Raw genomic sequence first — 16,221 nt, forward strand, 5'->3', positions numbered from 1 at the left:
GTGGCAGGTGCCTGTAGTCCCTGCTACTTGGGAGGCTGAGGCAGGAGAATGGTGTGAACCTGGGAGGCAGAGCTTGCAGTAAGCCGAGATTGCGCCACTGCACTCCGGCCTGGGGGACAGAGCGAGGCTCTGTCTCAAAAAAAAAAACAAAAAACTTCCTTTAGATTTAGGATATGTATAAGCAGCCACTTTTCCAACGCACACAGGGTTTTTTCTTTGTTCAAATCCCCCCTTCCTCTCTCTCTGTACGGGGAGCTGTTTTCTTCTTCCTTCTTTCTTTCTTGGCTATTAATCTTTCACTCCTTAAGACAAAAAAAAAGATTTAGGATATGTAGAATTCTAGTGTTGCTATATATTTTATACCAGTGTCATCAGTTTTAATTCTTTGCTTTTAAACAAGATTTTCTAAAGGAACTTTTTAAAAAAACTTCACCATTTATACCTCACATAATTAAAATTTTTCTATGTCATTTATAGATATAATTGAATACTTTAGCTGGGTGATTTGTAGTTTTAAATACTGGACTTCTATTTTATTTTCTAGCTAATTCAAGGTAGTGCCTGGTGGTGTGGAACAATCATTTTGAAATTTCTGACATCTAAAATCTTTGGCGTTTCAGACCACGTAAGTACTTTTTAGTTAAAACATAAAAGTTCTTATAAATATGTAGCTGAATGAAAACTTTGAAACCATCTATTCTTATCTCTTCATTTTACAGAGGTTAAGTGCCTTCTTTAACGTCTCTAGACGAGTTATTGGCAGAGTCAATAATAAAGTCTTGCAGTTCAGTGATCTTTGCAACCCACTAAAAAGAAAGAATATTCGTGAATGCTCACTTGCCCTTTTAGGAAAAAAATACTAATAGTTTGTTAAGTAGTTATTTGTTTATATTTCAGTTAAAATACAAATAACTAGTTGTTTACATCATAAGTTATCCATTTATTTCAGATGTTAATATATCGGAGGCTGTCCTCAGCTTTGAAAATATAGAACTCTTAAAATCTCAGTATTGTTTTATTTATTTGTAACTATGGACTAAAATCAATGTATGATTTGATGTTTTAAGGCCTTTGTTGTTATATAAAAAGAGAATGTTAAAAAAATTTTGATCTTTTCATTTTCTAGGAAATACATGCAAAGCATTTATCTCTCATGTAGTATTTATGTTTGTTAATGTTTTAAAGAGTAGCCCTTTTCAAGGCCTAAGTCCCTGCTTAACTAACTGGTTTAGGGAACAGAAAACAATGCATGAATCTACTTTTTATTTCCAGCACTTCCTGTTTAGAAATAAGCATACATGAGTATATCATACAATAATCAATTTTGAAATTTACCTCATTTAATGCTATCCAATTAGGGCCCTGTTTGATGCTGAAATTGGGTACTTTGGCAAGGGATTATAGTATTACTTCTCTAACAGGTCAAATGCTATCTCTATGCAATATAACATGCAACATGTTTATATTAAATAAAATTTCTAAATGTAAGCATTTGCCATGTATTGCTAGTTTTGCATGGTAGTTTATTAGTTTATTTGTTGCTGCTGTTCTCTGGCATGTCTGACACATTTCTCCATTCTCCTTTCCTTTTTATTGTTTTTAACTTTGTTATATATGTCTTATGATAAACTTTATTTAGACCTCTAAGTTATTTATTTATCTGTTAAGTTTGTTCATGATTATGTTTCTTGCCTTACTTCACACTTACTTCACATTGACCTCCAGCTCTTTACAAATCTAAATCTTTTTTTTTTTTTTTTTTTTTTTGAAACACAGTCTCATGCTGTCACCCAGGCTGGAGTGCAGTGGCCAATCTCGGGTCACAGCAACCTCCATCTCCTGGGCTCAAGCGATTCTCGTGCCTCAGCTTCCTGAGTAGCTGAGATTATAGGCACGTGCCACCACACCTGGCTAATTTTTGTATTATTAGTAGAGATGGGGTTCCAGCATGTTGACCAGCCTGGTCTCAAACTCCTAACCTCAAGTGATCCGCCTGCCTTGGCCTCCAAAGTGCTGGGATTACAGGTGTGAACCACCATGCCTGCCCTACAAATTAAAAAAAAAAAAAAAAAAATACAAACACACTTCCTTGGTAGTCCTGAGTGACTTCCTATATGTGACAGTTATGAGGAAGACTTGAAATTATAGTGGTTTGGTTAAATTACTGTTAGTCACCAGGCCTATTCTAAATTAGAAAAATAAAGTGCAACTCTAAATTATCCTTGAGTACTGGTAGACTATGAAAAATAATTGAACGAAAACCACTCATAATCATCAAACTTGTTATAAAATAATTTCTGTCACTATAAAATAATTTGAATTGAGAGTTTACTTGCCAAATATTTTCCTTTATCTGGCCTTCTGAGGATGCTGTGGAAAAATAATTGTTTCACCAAGAGCAGGTTGTAAATAATCAGTAGAAAAATAGAAGTTCTGCATTGGATTTGGTTGTTGGTATCTATTTTTAGCCTTGGAGGTCAAATAGCTAAGTCAAAGATCAAAGTGGTATGTATGATTGTTGTAATTCTTATGAGGATCAGATCTCATATTCAGTGGTTTGAATATATGTCTGTAAAACATCAAGAAGTACCAAATACTGTAATCAGTCTGTGAGGCTTTGTGAAAATGACAGTGCACAGAAAGCTTATGACCTACAATGTATGTTGAAAGAGGTTAAGTAAAATAGTTTTTCATGATAAATTGTCTTATTATAAAATGTAATTAACTACATGGTGGTTTCTTCTCAGCAGATATTGATTTTAGCTCACTCTTTATCATCTTCTCTTTATTTTTTCTGACTTCTTTCTACTTTTCATTTTTCATGATATTTCTCTTTATTTTCAGTTATCTTGAGAAGTCAGCATATGGTATATTTGGTTCACTGTATTTTTTTGTTTGCTTAGAGGGATGTCTAAACACATTGGATTTATCTGCTCTATAAACTTTGTTATTCTTACATCAATAAAGTATTACTGGCTATACGCTATAATCGTTTGTGAAATTTTAATTCATTTTACTTTTCTCCCAGATTCGCCTGAGTGATCTTATAGCAGCCAGAATCTTAAGGTATACAGATTTTGATACTTTAATATACACCTGTGCTCCTGAATTTGACTTCATGGAAAAAGCGGTATGAATGTTTCTTTTTTCCTTCTCTACTAATACGAGTTTTTGCTCTAGTTTTTTTTAAAATCTGAAACTCAAAATTTTTGCTCAGAAACAGTCAACTTATTTTATATTTTTTTACTGTAACTTTTGCTAATCTACCTTCCTCACTTGTGTTTTTGTCTGTTAAAAAAAAAAAGATAGCCTCTATCTTATAGAGTTATTGATGATGGCTAAATGAGATAATCTGAAAAGAGTGTTTAACATACTATATGACCCATAGTAATTACTATTATTACAAATCAATTACTTTTAATAATCTAGGCCACTTGGAAATATGGGACCATTCAGGAACAAGTCTAAATTCTTGTTTCTGTTTTTAAGAAATTCAGTTTTATTACAGTTAACACCCCAAATATTATAACATTTTTAACAAGGTGTTACCAAGAAAGGTATGCTACTGATGAGTTTTAATGAACATATAAAAATTCATTTTCAATTATGCAAATGCAAGGTATTATTCTTTTTAAAAAGTTCATGTTATAAAGCTTTAAAATATAGGCTGGGCGTTGTGGTTCATCCCTGTAATCCCAGCACTTAGGGATGCTGAGGCGGGTAGATCACTTGAGGTCAGGAGTTTGAGACCAGCCTGGCCAACATGGTGGTAACTCCATCTCTACTAAAAATACGAAAATTAACCAGGCATGTTGGTGCATGCCTGTAGTCCCAGCCTGAGTAGGAGGCTGAGACAGGATAATTGCTTGAACCCTGGAGGCGAAGATTGCAGTGAGCTGAGATCGCGCCAGTGCACTCCAGCCTGGGTGACAGAGTGAGACTCTGTATCAAAAAAAAAAAGAAAAAAGAAAAAAAAATTGGCCTCTTTGTAGAATCACGGAACACAAGACCAGGAAGGGCTCTTAGAGACTATGCCATATAGTTCTTTCATTTGCAGATAAAGAAAAGCTTAAAAGATTTGCCTAAAGCACACACAAGCCAAGATCAGGACATGGATTCTAATGGATTCTAGAACTCTCAATCCAAGGCTCTTTCCTCTATTTGTAGCTTAATTTTCTTCATATAACATAACAAAGTTGCTACTGGATTGATTATTCCTTGTGTAATCATTATGAATTCTGAATTAGTGGTAAATAAGAAAATTTTACATTCTTCTCTTATCCATCCAACCAGTCATCCATTCATTCAAAAACTATTATTGACCACTAGTTATCCATGAGGCAGTTTGCCATAGCATGACAAAGAGGAAAATGAACTGGTTTCTTGCTTTTAAGAAATGTATAATTTAGTTACATGGTAAATTACTCCTTATCACAATAACAGGTCATCAGAATTAGTTAGCCAATGTTATTTCTGTACTTATTCATAGTTTTAGTCATTAACTTTGGTTAGCTTGCTTTCTTGTTAGCTCTAGTTTCACTAATGAAAATAATGGAGCTGTGTAGTACAGAAAGTTACAATGTAGGACCCAGGGATTGGTAAACACACATTTTAAAACTTAGTATTATGTAAATAAAAAAAAAAAAGAAAAAGTGATATAGCAATTCTAGTTTTATTAAAATAATAAATTTTTCATTAAATTTTTGGAATACTTTTTATAACTATTTTTATGATTTTAATTATTTTATTAAGGCATGGAAGACAATAAATATATATTCTGCTGATGACAAAGAAATTTAACCTTTTACTTTTAAAGAATGTTATCATGGTACTTAGTTTGACATAGATGTTTACTAATTTAATGTAAAAATTGTAAGTAACTATTTTGAATAATTTGGTATATTTCAGACTCCGCTGAGATACACAAAGACATTATTGCTTCCAGTTGTTATGGTGATTACATGTTTTATCTTTAAAAAGGTATTTTTAAACAAATTATTATTTGTTTTTGGCATCAATATAAGGACTATAATAATGCAAATTACTCAGAATTCCATGTTATTTTTAGGATGAACTCTTTCTCTCTCTAAAAGTTTGCTTTTTGTTTAGATCTTTCATTATTGATCTTTTTATAAAAAGCCATGATAAAAGGTATTCTTATTTTTTCTTTCAAAAAATACATACCAGTCACCAACTGTGTATCAAGGACTACATTAACATTGTAGGTACACCCAGACAAATAAAACGTGGCCACTCCTGTCTTGGAACTTAGAATCCTGGATTATTGGGGGTGGGGGTGCAGACATGAAGCAAATAATCGCACAAATGTCTAAAGAATTAAAATTTTATAGGTGCTATGAAAGAAAAGTCCAGTGACAACAATGTTAGTATCTTTCAAATATAAAGCACGGTGAAGTCTTGATCTATTTTGAGTGGGCCTGCGTAGAAGAAATCTGTATAGCTAATTAAAAAATGTTCTTGTTTTCTACGTGTTCACTGTTTTCATGACAGAAGAAAAGAACATCTCAATGAAAAAAATAATCTTTAAAATACCACTGGTAGGTTTTCTTGGTCTGGGTGGAGTTTATCTAAAAGCATGGTTAAAGACAGTGGGTATTTTTTTAAGCAGTCTTGAACCATCTTTATTTATATTATTTACGAGCTATCAAGTCTTAAGCCAGTATGTATTTATTGTATACTTTTAAGCAGATAACAATAATGCGATTTTCCTACCACTGTACCAGTTGTGTTCTCGTTGAAAGGAGTTTTCTGTATTTACAGTCAAATTACATATCTTCTCTATGTAGTTTTAGTTGCCACACTTCTCACTCCTTTGTTTACACAGAGATGTGAGTAATTTAAGAGTGAGAAAGGTATCTCCCTCGACATCTCTGTTGTTTCACCCTTGATCCAGTTCCCTGTGGACCACGTGGAAAGAGTCAGGATAAAGGAAACAAGGAGGAATGAGTAAAATGTGAGCAGGTTTACCGCCCTGCATCCTTTCGGCCCATGCTGGCTTAGAATGAAGATTTTCTCTACTGTCCTGTTTCTTTTCCATCAAGGCAAAATGTCGAGTTATTCTTCTAAGGCTCCACTTAGAGGGACCAATGCATGAATTAACTATTCAGTGGAGAGTCAGCAATGTGAGAGAAACTGATAGCTAAATCCGCAACTGCTATATTTTAGAAAATTAAGATCCAAGACTTATAAATACATTACTAGTCTCCAGACACACCACAACCTGAACTATGCATGTGCACTAGCAGGGGCATGTGCGTACACACACACACACATACACGCACACACACGTCCCTGCAGCCAGTCAAGTTTCATACACACATACACACACACACACACACACACACTCTCTCTCTCTCTCTGTCTCTCATCCCTGCAGCCAGCCAAGTTTCATTCCTTCCTTTCTGCTTTCTTATAAACCCCTCAGTCTTTATTTGTCCTACTGTGGCTTATTTTTCACCCCAAGGATACTTCTGATGGTCATTTAGTTTTCAATGATGTGAAGTCACTTCTTGGAAGGAGAAAAGGAAGGCATCTATAGTATGACCATCCTGTTTCTGAGGACTCCCTTAAACATTAAAAAATACTTCTTTCCTTGGCGGAGTGTTTATATTAATGAATCAGAGCATTTTAAATATTGCAGTATTCCTTAGAAAAGTTTCATTGATTTGATTCTATTCACAGACTGTTCGTGATATTTCGTGTGTTTTAGCTACAAACATTTATCTAAGGTAATTATATCGTCATTGTTTTTAAAACATACAGTATTCCATCATTAAATAACTTACTGTAACATTAATTTTTCAAATGAATATGCATTAAACTTTAGCATTATGATTAAGAAAGGAGATATGAACCAAACTTAAATGTTTCCTTAAAAATATTATTCTTACAGATTTCTTATATGTATTTGGACTTGTTTTGGAGATATTTATATTTGTGAACTAACTCAAAGTTTAAATTGATAAATTATAATAATCATTAGAATTTAAAGTCACTAAGCTAAAGATTTATTTTTGGAATTCCTCCCTCCCTCCCTTCCTCCCTTCCTTCCTGCCTTCCTTCCTTCTCTCTCTCTCTGTCTTGTCTTTCCTCTTCTCTTCTCTTTTCTCTTTTCTTTTCTCTTCTCTTGTCTTCTCTTCTCTTCTCTTCACAGTCTTGCTCTGTCACCCAGGCTGGAGTACAGTGGCATGATCTCTGCTCACTGCTGCCTGGACATCCTGGGCTCACGCGATCATCTCATCTCAGCTCTGCCAAGCAGCTGGGACTACAGGTGTGCATCACCATGCCCAGCTAATTTTTGTATTTTTTTGTACAGAGGGGGTTTCACCATGTTGGTCAGGCTTTTCTTTTTCTTTCTTTTTTAACTTTCAGAGGGGGTATAATTATTTGTGTTCCTGAATATTTATGAATTTTCTTCTAAACTTATTGTTAAAACTATTTATTGTATAACATTTTTGGATGGTTTTAGTTATGTCACTAGCATAAGCAGATGCCAGCAAAATGTATCATATCAGTCACACATAAGTCAATTGCTACAAGACTCAAGAAGTAAATTGTGAAGAAAATTTCCTTCTGAGGGAAATATGATCTCAAATGACATGTTTTTTAGTGTTCAACTTTTGTTTTAGATGCAGGGGGCACATGTACAGGCTTGTTACACGGGTATATTATACCCAGGTAGTGAGCATAGTACCTAATAGTAATTTTCAAGATACATTTTATATTTATAAATAGAATATTTGATTTTATTTTGTGACTTCTACTTTATAGAATAGTTTTAGATTTATAGAAAAATTGTGAAGACAGTAGAGAGAATTTCCATGAACTCCATACTCCATGCTTGTATTTTTAACAAACAGCTGTGTATGGTTGTCAGAAGAGCTAATTAAGCTCTTAGGTGCATCTGTTGAAATTGTTTCCAAAATAAAGGGGATAATAGACCCATTCTATATTGTTCCGGACAGATGGAGCCCAGGGAAATGTCTCTTGGCATTCTAAAAATGAATGAATGGAGAACCCTGGACACTGTTCCCATAAGGAGTGCATGAAGGGACTTGGGATATTTAATTGGATAATAGAAGATTGAAGGGTATGTGGCAACTGTCTTCATATATTGCAGAGGGTGTAATGTGGAAGCGACAGACTGGGAGGGGTCAGTGGATGGAAGATAATTACTCAGAATATGGAAGTCTTATGTATTGATTACATATTTGAAAGTGACAGGCCTGTTGTGTATGGACAGAGGGTTCCAGGTTAAATCTCAAAAATAATAATAGCAGGGGCTAGTAGTAATACATTCTGAAAAACCAGTGTATCAAAAAGAGAGGGAATACTCCCCTCTCTTAGATCTGCTCCCCTGGGTGCCGATTGTAAGTAGCTTTGTATGTTTTATTTTAGAAAACACATATAGAAACACAATATTAAAAAAAAAAGAATTGTAGTATTCTTCTTATTCTGCAACTTGTTACTTGTATTTAATAGTGGGTCTTGGGCCTCTGCCTTGATTTTCATTATATTTTATAATGGTCTTAGGATTTTATTGTTGACCATCATGCGTGACTGCCTTTCCCATATCAATGAAAGTTTAGATTATATATAACTTTTGTCATAAAAAAAACAATGTTTTGAGGATTGAACATCCTGGTTCGTGTATCTTGGTACACTTATTCTAAGTATTTCTATAGTATAAAATATTTGAATTTGGACTGCTGATTATGAGGCCTGCATATTTTAGAATTTGTTAAAACTGAGAAATTATAATGATGAGAGTGTCCATTTCTCTGCAACTCCACCAACATCGTTATCAAGCTTTTAATTTTTTCTGATAGGTAAAAACAATTCATTTTATTGTATAAATTCTTTGTCAGTGGAGTTTTGCAGCTTTTCATGTGTTTGTTTACTATGTTTCTTTTTGACCTTTAAAAGTCGTTTTGTGGGTTTTTTTTTTTTGTCTCGCTACTGTGTATGCAGTGGCACGATCTCGGCTCACTGCAACCTGTGCCTCTGGGGTTCAAGCGATTCTCCTGCCCCAGCCTCTGGAGTAGCTGGGATAACAGGCACCCGTCATCACACCCAGCTAATTTTTGTATTTTTAGTAGAGACGGGGTTTTGCCATGTTGGCCAGGCTGGTCTCGAACTCCTGACCTCAAGTGATCCAGCCACCTGGGCCTCCCAAAGTGCTGGGATTGCAGGCATGAGCCACTGCGCCCAGCCATGTGTTATGTTTTTGCTTTTTCCATAGACGTAACATTTTGTCTCTTATGTGTATTACATAGTTTCTTCCAAGATGTCAACTTATAGTTCATTTATGGTCTCTGCTTTGTAGAACTTCAAAATTTCTGTACGATCACAGTTATATATTTTTTCTGGGTTCATATGTTGCTTAGAAACACTTCCCTACATCAAAAACATGAAAATATTTTTTTCATATTTTCTTTCATAAGTTTCTATTTACATATAGGTGATTTATTACTCTTGCATTAATTTTGTGGTATAGTGACATAGAGGAGTCTACCTTTCCCCCTCTAATGAGGTATTGTCCCAACACAGTATTGCATAAATCTTTTTTCCAAATGTCAGCTTTTATCACTTATCAATTCTCATTGTACTTGAGTCTGTTTTAGATTGTTTTAGTTTAGTAGGAAAGCTGCTTTACTTTTTTTTTTTGCAACACGTTTTTATCTAGCCACGTTACCAAACTTTCTTTCTGGTTCTAATAGTTTTTCCATTGATGCTCTGGATTTTCTAGGCAGGTTATCATATAATCTACAAATAGTAATAACTTTCTAATATTTATACTTCTTTACTTTCTTGTCTTGTGTATTAGCTAGAACTTCCAGATCAACTTTGAATTGCAGTGATGATGGGCTTGCCCTTATTTTGTTTCTGACTCTAAAGTGAAGAATGCCTTTAGTGTCTCACTGTTTCATTTGCTGTTAGTATACAATAGATAGCCTTTATTTCATTAAGAAAGTTTCCTTGGCCAGGCGCAGTGGCTCACGCCTGTAATACCAGCATTTTGGGAGGCCAAAGTGGGCGGATCACCAGGTCAGGAGATTGAGGCCATCCTGGCTAACATGGTGAAACCCCGTCTCTACTAAAAATACAAAAAATTAGCTGGGCGTCATGGTGGGCGCCTGTAGTCCCAGCTACTTGGTAGGCTGAGGCAGGAGAATGGTGTGAACCCGGGAGGTGGAGGTTTCAGTGAGCTGAGATCGTGCCACTGCACTCCAGCCTGGGCGACAGAGTGAGACTCCGTCTCAAAAAAAAAAAAAAAAAAAAAAAAAAAAAAAAGAAAGTTTCCTTTTGGTTTATATAAACCAGGATAATTTTAAAAATTAAATTAAAAATAGATGTTGAAAGTGTATAATGTGTGAACTGTAACTCAATAAAGCAGTAAAAAATGAATGTTAAATTTTTTTAAAATGGCTTTAAAAATATTTTGGGGATTATTGTATATTTTTTCTCCTTATTAACTACACTTGTTTTTAAAATTTGGTAAGAACGCTTAACATGTGATCTACCCTCTTAACGATTTTTTAATTGTATAGTACAGTATTGTGGACTGTAAGTATAACATTCTATAGTCGATCTCTTGAACTTATTCATCTGGCTTAACTGAAACTTTAAGCCTGTTGACTAGTAACTCTCCATTTCCCCTCATCTCAGCCCCTGGTGACACCATTCCACTCTTTCACGCTATGACTTTGACTATTTTAGATACCTCATGTAAGTGGAATTTTGCATTATATATCTTGTGGGATTGGCTTACTTCAGTTAGCATAATGCTCTTCAGGTTCATCCATGCTGTCTCACATTGAAGAACTTCCTACTTTTTTTTTTAGGCTGAACAATATTCCATTGTTTATGTATGCCACATTTTCATTATTCATCTGTTGATGGACATTTAGTCAGCTTCCACATCTTGACTACTATGAATAGCACTGCAGTGAACATGAGAGTGCTAGTATTTTGTTGAGATTTTGATTTCAACTGTTTTGGATAAATATCTAGAAGTGGGATTACTGGATTTTATGGTAGTTCTACTTTTAATTTTTTAAAGATTTTTTTGGTGAACCTCCATCCTGTATTCCATAGCAGATGCACCATTTGAAATTCCACCTGTGCAGGGATTTCAATTTCTCTACATTCTTGCCAACACTTACTACCTTTTGTTTTTTGGATAATGTCTATCCTGACATGTACATTAGAGTTTTAATCTTTCTGCTGGTAGGAGGTCTTCCTTCAATGGTGATAGCTTCCGACTGATCAGGTGGCCGTGGCAATTTCTTAAAATAAGACAATGAAGTTTGCCACATTGATTGACTCTTCCTTTTGAGAAAAATTTCTCTGTAGCATACAATGCTGTTTGATAGCATTTTACCAACAGTAGAACTACTTTCAAAACTGGAGTCAGTCCTCTCAAACCCTGCCACGCTTTATCAACCAAATTTATGTCATCTTCTGAATCCTTTGTTTTCATTTCAACAATGTTCACAGCATGTTCACCAGGAGTAGATTCCATCTCAAGAAACCACTCTCTTTGCTTATCCATAAGAAGCAACTCCTCATCCATTAAAGTTTTATCATGAGATTGCAGCAATTCAGTCACGTCTTCAGGCTCTACTTCTAATTCTAGTTCTCTTGCTGTTTCCACCACATCTGCAGTGACTTCCTCTGCTGAAGCCTTCGACTTCTCAGAGTCACCCATGAGGGTTGGAATCATTTTTAATGTTATATGAGAAGAAAGCATTCTAAGAAAATAACAGATAAAGTAGAAAATAAGTTGGAATCAACTGCTTCCCATCTCTTATTGATGTCAGTATTTTGACCTCCATCCATGAATCACAAATATCCTTAATGGCATCTAGAATGGTGAATCATTTCCAGAAGATTTTCAATTTACCCAAGTCCATCAGAGGAATCACTATCTATGACAGCTATAGCCTTATGAAATATATTTCTTAAATAACAAGACTTGAAAGTTGAAATGACTCCTTGATCCAGCCTGCTTTCCTGCAACCTTAATCTCCTTGTCCATCTCTATCAGAGCTCTTGGGTGACCAGCCGCATTGTCAATGAGCAACAATATTTTGAAAGGAATCTTTTTTTCTGGGAAGTAGGTCTCAAGAGTGGGTTTAAAATATTCAGTGAATCATGCTGTGACAGATGTGCTGTCATCCAGGCTTTGTTGTTCCATTTGTAGAGTAGAGGCAGAGTAGATTTAGCATAATTCTGAAAAAAGGCCTCAGGATTTTCAAAGTGGTAAATGAACATTGGCTTCAACTGAAAGTCACCAGCTGCATTAGTCCATAACAAGGTCATTGTTTTTTGGATTTTTCATAAAACCAGCTTTTGGTTTTATTCCTTATATTTATGAAGGTTGTTCTCCATTAATCTCTGCTTATATGTTTATGTCCTTAGTTTTTCTTTTGGTGCACTTTTGTTGTTTTTCTGTGTCTAAAGTTCACATCATTTATTATCAATCATTATTGTGTCCTAGTAAATACATTTAAAGTTATAACTTTTTCTCTGAAGAAAACGCACACTGTATCCCATGATGTGTGTAGCATTACCATTAATGTTGATTTCTGTGTAGTCTGTGATTTGAGTTTTGATCATTTAATCCCAAATCACTTAGAAGAATGTCTTAAAATGTCTAACTAGTTTTAGGCCGAGTGCGGTGGCTCATGCCTATAATCCCAGCACTTTGGGAGGCCGAGGCGGGCAGATCACAAGGTCAGGAGATCGAGACCATCCTGGCCAACACGGTGAAATCCCATATCCCCTAAAAATACACAAATTAGCTGGGTGTGATGGCACGCACCTGTAATCCCAGCTACTCGGGAGGCTGAGGCAGGAGAATCACTGGAACCCCGGAGTTGGAGGTTGCAGTGAGCCAAGATTGCCACTGCACTCCAGCCTCGCAACAGTGTGAGGCTCCGTCTCAATAACAATAATAATAATATTAATTTTTAAAAATGTCTAACTAGTTTCTTCTGTTGTATATTTTGCCTTTAAAATTAACTTGCTATTTATTGAGATGGGTGTTCAGTTTTAGTAAATGCTCTGTGAGGACTTTTTAAATGTTCATTTCTTATTTAGGGGAAGTTCAAAGTTACGTGTTATATCATGTTATTAATAGTGCTATTCTAAATGGTCTAGTACATCAACTTATTTTTCTACTTTATCTGTTTTCTTAGAATGCTATCTTCACATACAACATTAAAAGTGAATTTTTCAAAATTGTCTTGTAATTTTAATAGTGTTTGCTTTATATAGATAGTGCTGTTGTTCATTGCATGATTATTATAGGATTGTACTTTTATTATAAAGGATATTCTTTGCTTTACTTAGTGGTTTTTGCTGTAAATTTTTCTTTGTATAAAATTAATATTGCCACATCTGCTTTCTTTTTTATAGATTTGCCTGGTTTACCTGTATTTATGCTTTTTTTTTAAACATTTTTGTGACATTTTGGTTTAGGTATATTTCTCATTGTTAGATTTTTTTCTATTCAAATTCCTCCAATACTCATTTTCTAACTGGTGAATTTAACGCATTTTCATATTAACTGTGATAACTGCTGTGTTTGTACTTCTCCCTGCCATCTGATTTTATGTTTTCTATTCATCGTGCTTTTCAAAAATTATTTTCTTGATACTTGCTGAATTGTTAGCTATATCCCATTTCTATATTTCCTGGTGGTTTCTCTTAAATTATTAGCAAATATATTCATCTTGATATTAAGAATTCATCAGCATCTAAAACCTGTTACCACCAACGATAGTAGCTAACAGTTATTATTTCCTGTGTGTCTGACAGTATTTTAAGCTTCTTACCAGTATTAACTCAATAAATCCTCAAAGTCACCTTGTGAGAAGGGAGTCAGTTATTCCCATTATTTACAGATGAGGAAACCAGTAAGAGGTAAGTAATTTTCTGAAAGGCACACAGCTAGTGAGTAGTGGAGGCAGAATTCATACTCAGGCTCTGTATCTAGAGACCTGCTTGCTTCAGCGCTGAGCTGTTGGAATATTTTTACTTGTCCCTGCCTACACACCCTCTCCTTCCAGGTTATGCTGAAATTTACTTTCTAGATTGTTGTCTTATATGTTACGTTTTAAGAAGTCTCTAAACATTTACATTAAAGACACCAGCAATCTTTGAACTTGACTTCAAATTTTACTGATTTATTTTTCCTTGACATGTAGAATTGGCATGCTTTCTGGGTGCTTTCTTACCTAAAAAATGGCTTTATTTTGCCCTCATATTTGATTGATAGATTGGTTAATAGATATTTGTGGGTTTCATTCAACATTTTGTTGACATTGCTTCTTTGTGTTCTAGCATTGAGCATTACAGATGAAAATTCCTATATAGTTTTTCTCTCTGGAAATTCATAAGGTTTGGAGGGGTGATGTGTGTGTGTTGTTGTTCTCTTATTCTTTCACTTTAGCCTCTCTTTTTTGAATTTCTGTTATTGCTTTTATCACATTATCTATTTCTTTTCTTTCTGTGTTCTCAGAGAATATCATCACTGAGTCTTTAATACTGTCAACTTCAGCTGTGTACATTTTGCTCTTCAACTTTCTTTTGAGGCTTTAAATTAGGCAAATATATTTTTCTTAGAATTTCTGAAAACTCCTTTTCACTGGAGCTTATTTTAATTATATGGATGCATTATCCTCTTAAACTTCTGTGAAAACAATAATTGGAGTTTTCATTTGCATTAGCTGTTTCATGAGAGGTCAAGTTTTTTGCTTATTTATTTTGATGTTTCCTTTTCATGATATTTGTGTCTTGGGATTTGGTTGTATATTCACATTTTTAATTAGCTACTTGATTTAAATAAAGTATCAGTAGTTACTTTTAGGGTCCTTGGTGATTATAATAATTACTCACCTACCAGGCTTCTTCCTTGCATGCAGCTCACTACAGGAATCTGTTGTGCCTAGAAGATTTCGGGACAAGTGGGGAAACCCCACTCCATTAACTGCATACACAGGGAAGGAGCTATGAGGGAGATAGAATAATTTGGTCTCCACTATTACCTTAAGAGACCTTCCCCTGTCTTCGACTTAAAAAAAACTACTGCATACAAAGGGTAGGAGCTACAAGGGAGATAGAATAATTTGGACTCCACTACTACCTTAAGAGACCTTCCCCTGACTTCTCTTTTAAAAAACCTATGGGTCTCTGTACCCCTGAACTTACTTTCCACACCTATTTCTCTCTTCACCCCCAAAATCCATATTAGAATGCCCCTGCAGGCTATAAAGCCTTTCATAAAAGTAAAATACCCAGTCTTTTCAAGAGAACAATAAAATAGGCAGTCTCCTACCTCTTGTCTTACTCTAATATAAACTCCATGAAGATAAGTATTGTCTCCATACTGTTCATGCTGCCACAGCAGTTGCCCTTATCTGCAGGGCAACGCATCCCAAGACCCCCAGTGGATGCTTGAAACTGCAGAAAGTAACACACGTGGTTGCCACCATCGGAACACATTTCTGTTCACATCTTCCACCCACAGATTTAATGCCTTTTCCGTCTTCACTAAGCACTTATCATGGACTGTGGCCATAACTTTTGCAGTTTTAGATGCAATAGCAAAACTAACATTAATTTTTTCTTCTTCACAATTTCATGGATAGATTTGTTCTTACCGTAGATCTTAGCAACCTCAGCATATGATGTTTTTTCTTTTGAGAACTTTCACCTTTTCTCTTAAAGAAAGCACTTTACAGCTTCTCTTTGGCATATCTCAACTGCCAGCATCACTGCTCTTGAACTTTGGGGCCATTATTAAGTCAGAAAAGGGTTACTTGAAAACAAGCACTGAGATACTACCAGAGTCCATCTGATAACTGAGATGGTAACTACATGACTAACAGGCTGGTGACGTATACAGCATGGATATGCTGGACAAAGGGGTGAGTCATGTCCCAGGTAGGATGAAGCAGGGTGACTTGAGATTTCACTATTCAGTATGGTGCACAATTTAAAACTTAGGAATTGTTTATTTCCTGGAACTTTTTGTTTAATATTTTTGGACTGCAGTTGACCACAGGTAACTGAAACTGTGGAAAGTGAGGATCGGAGGATAAGCAGGGACTGTGGTATTCATTTCATTGCACAGTGCCTAGAATACAGTAGGTGTACTTTAAGTATTTTGTAAAGGGGCAACTTTTCTGAAAC

General features: G+C 35.1%; 1 protein-coding gene across 7 annotated transcripts in view; it reads left to right on the forward strand.

Annotated features, from left to right (window-relative positions):
* The window catches only part of DPY19L2 (dpy-19 like 2), a 105,980-nt gene that overhangs the window by 64,315 nt on the left and 25,444 nt on the right, over positions 1-16,221 (forward strand). For 6 of the 7 annotated variants that reach the window (XM_054496670.1, XM_054496671.1, XM_054496675.1 and 3 more), the window contains 4 exons: positions 545-625; positions 3,029-3,130; positions 4,909-4,980; positions 6,703-6,749. In XM_054496670.1, the coding sequence (XP_054352645.1) occupies positions 545-625; positions 3,029-3,130; positions 4,909-4,980; positions 6,703-6,749 (302 nt within the window). Of the gene's footprint in view, positions 1-544; positions 626-3,028; positions 3,131-4,908; positions 4,981-6,702; positions 6,750-7,174; positions 7,292-16,221 lie in introns of all 7 variants that reach the window. The other variant, XM_054496669.1, reaches the window with a different exon arrangement.

Source organism: Pongo pygmaeus, chromosome 6 (genome assembly GCF_028885625.2).
Source record: "Pongo pygmaeus isolate AG05252 chromosome 6, NHGRI_mPonPyg2-v2.0_pri, whole genome shotgun sequence".
Lineage (NCBI taxonomy): Eukaryota > Metazoa > Chordata > Mammalia > Primates > Hominidae > Pongo > Pongo pygmaeus.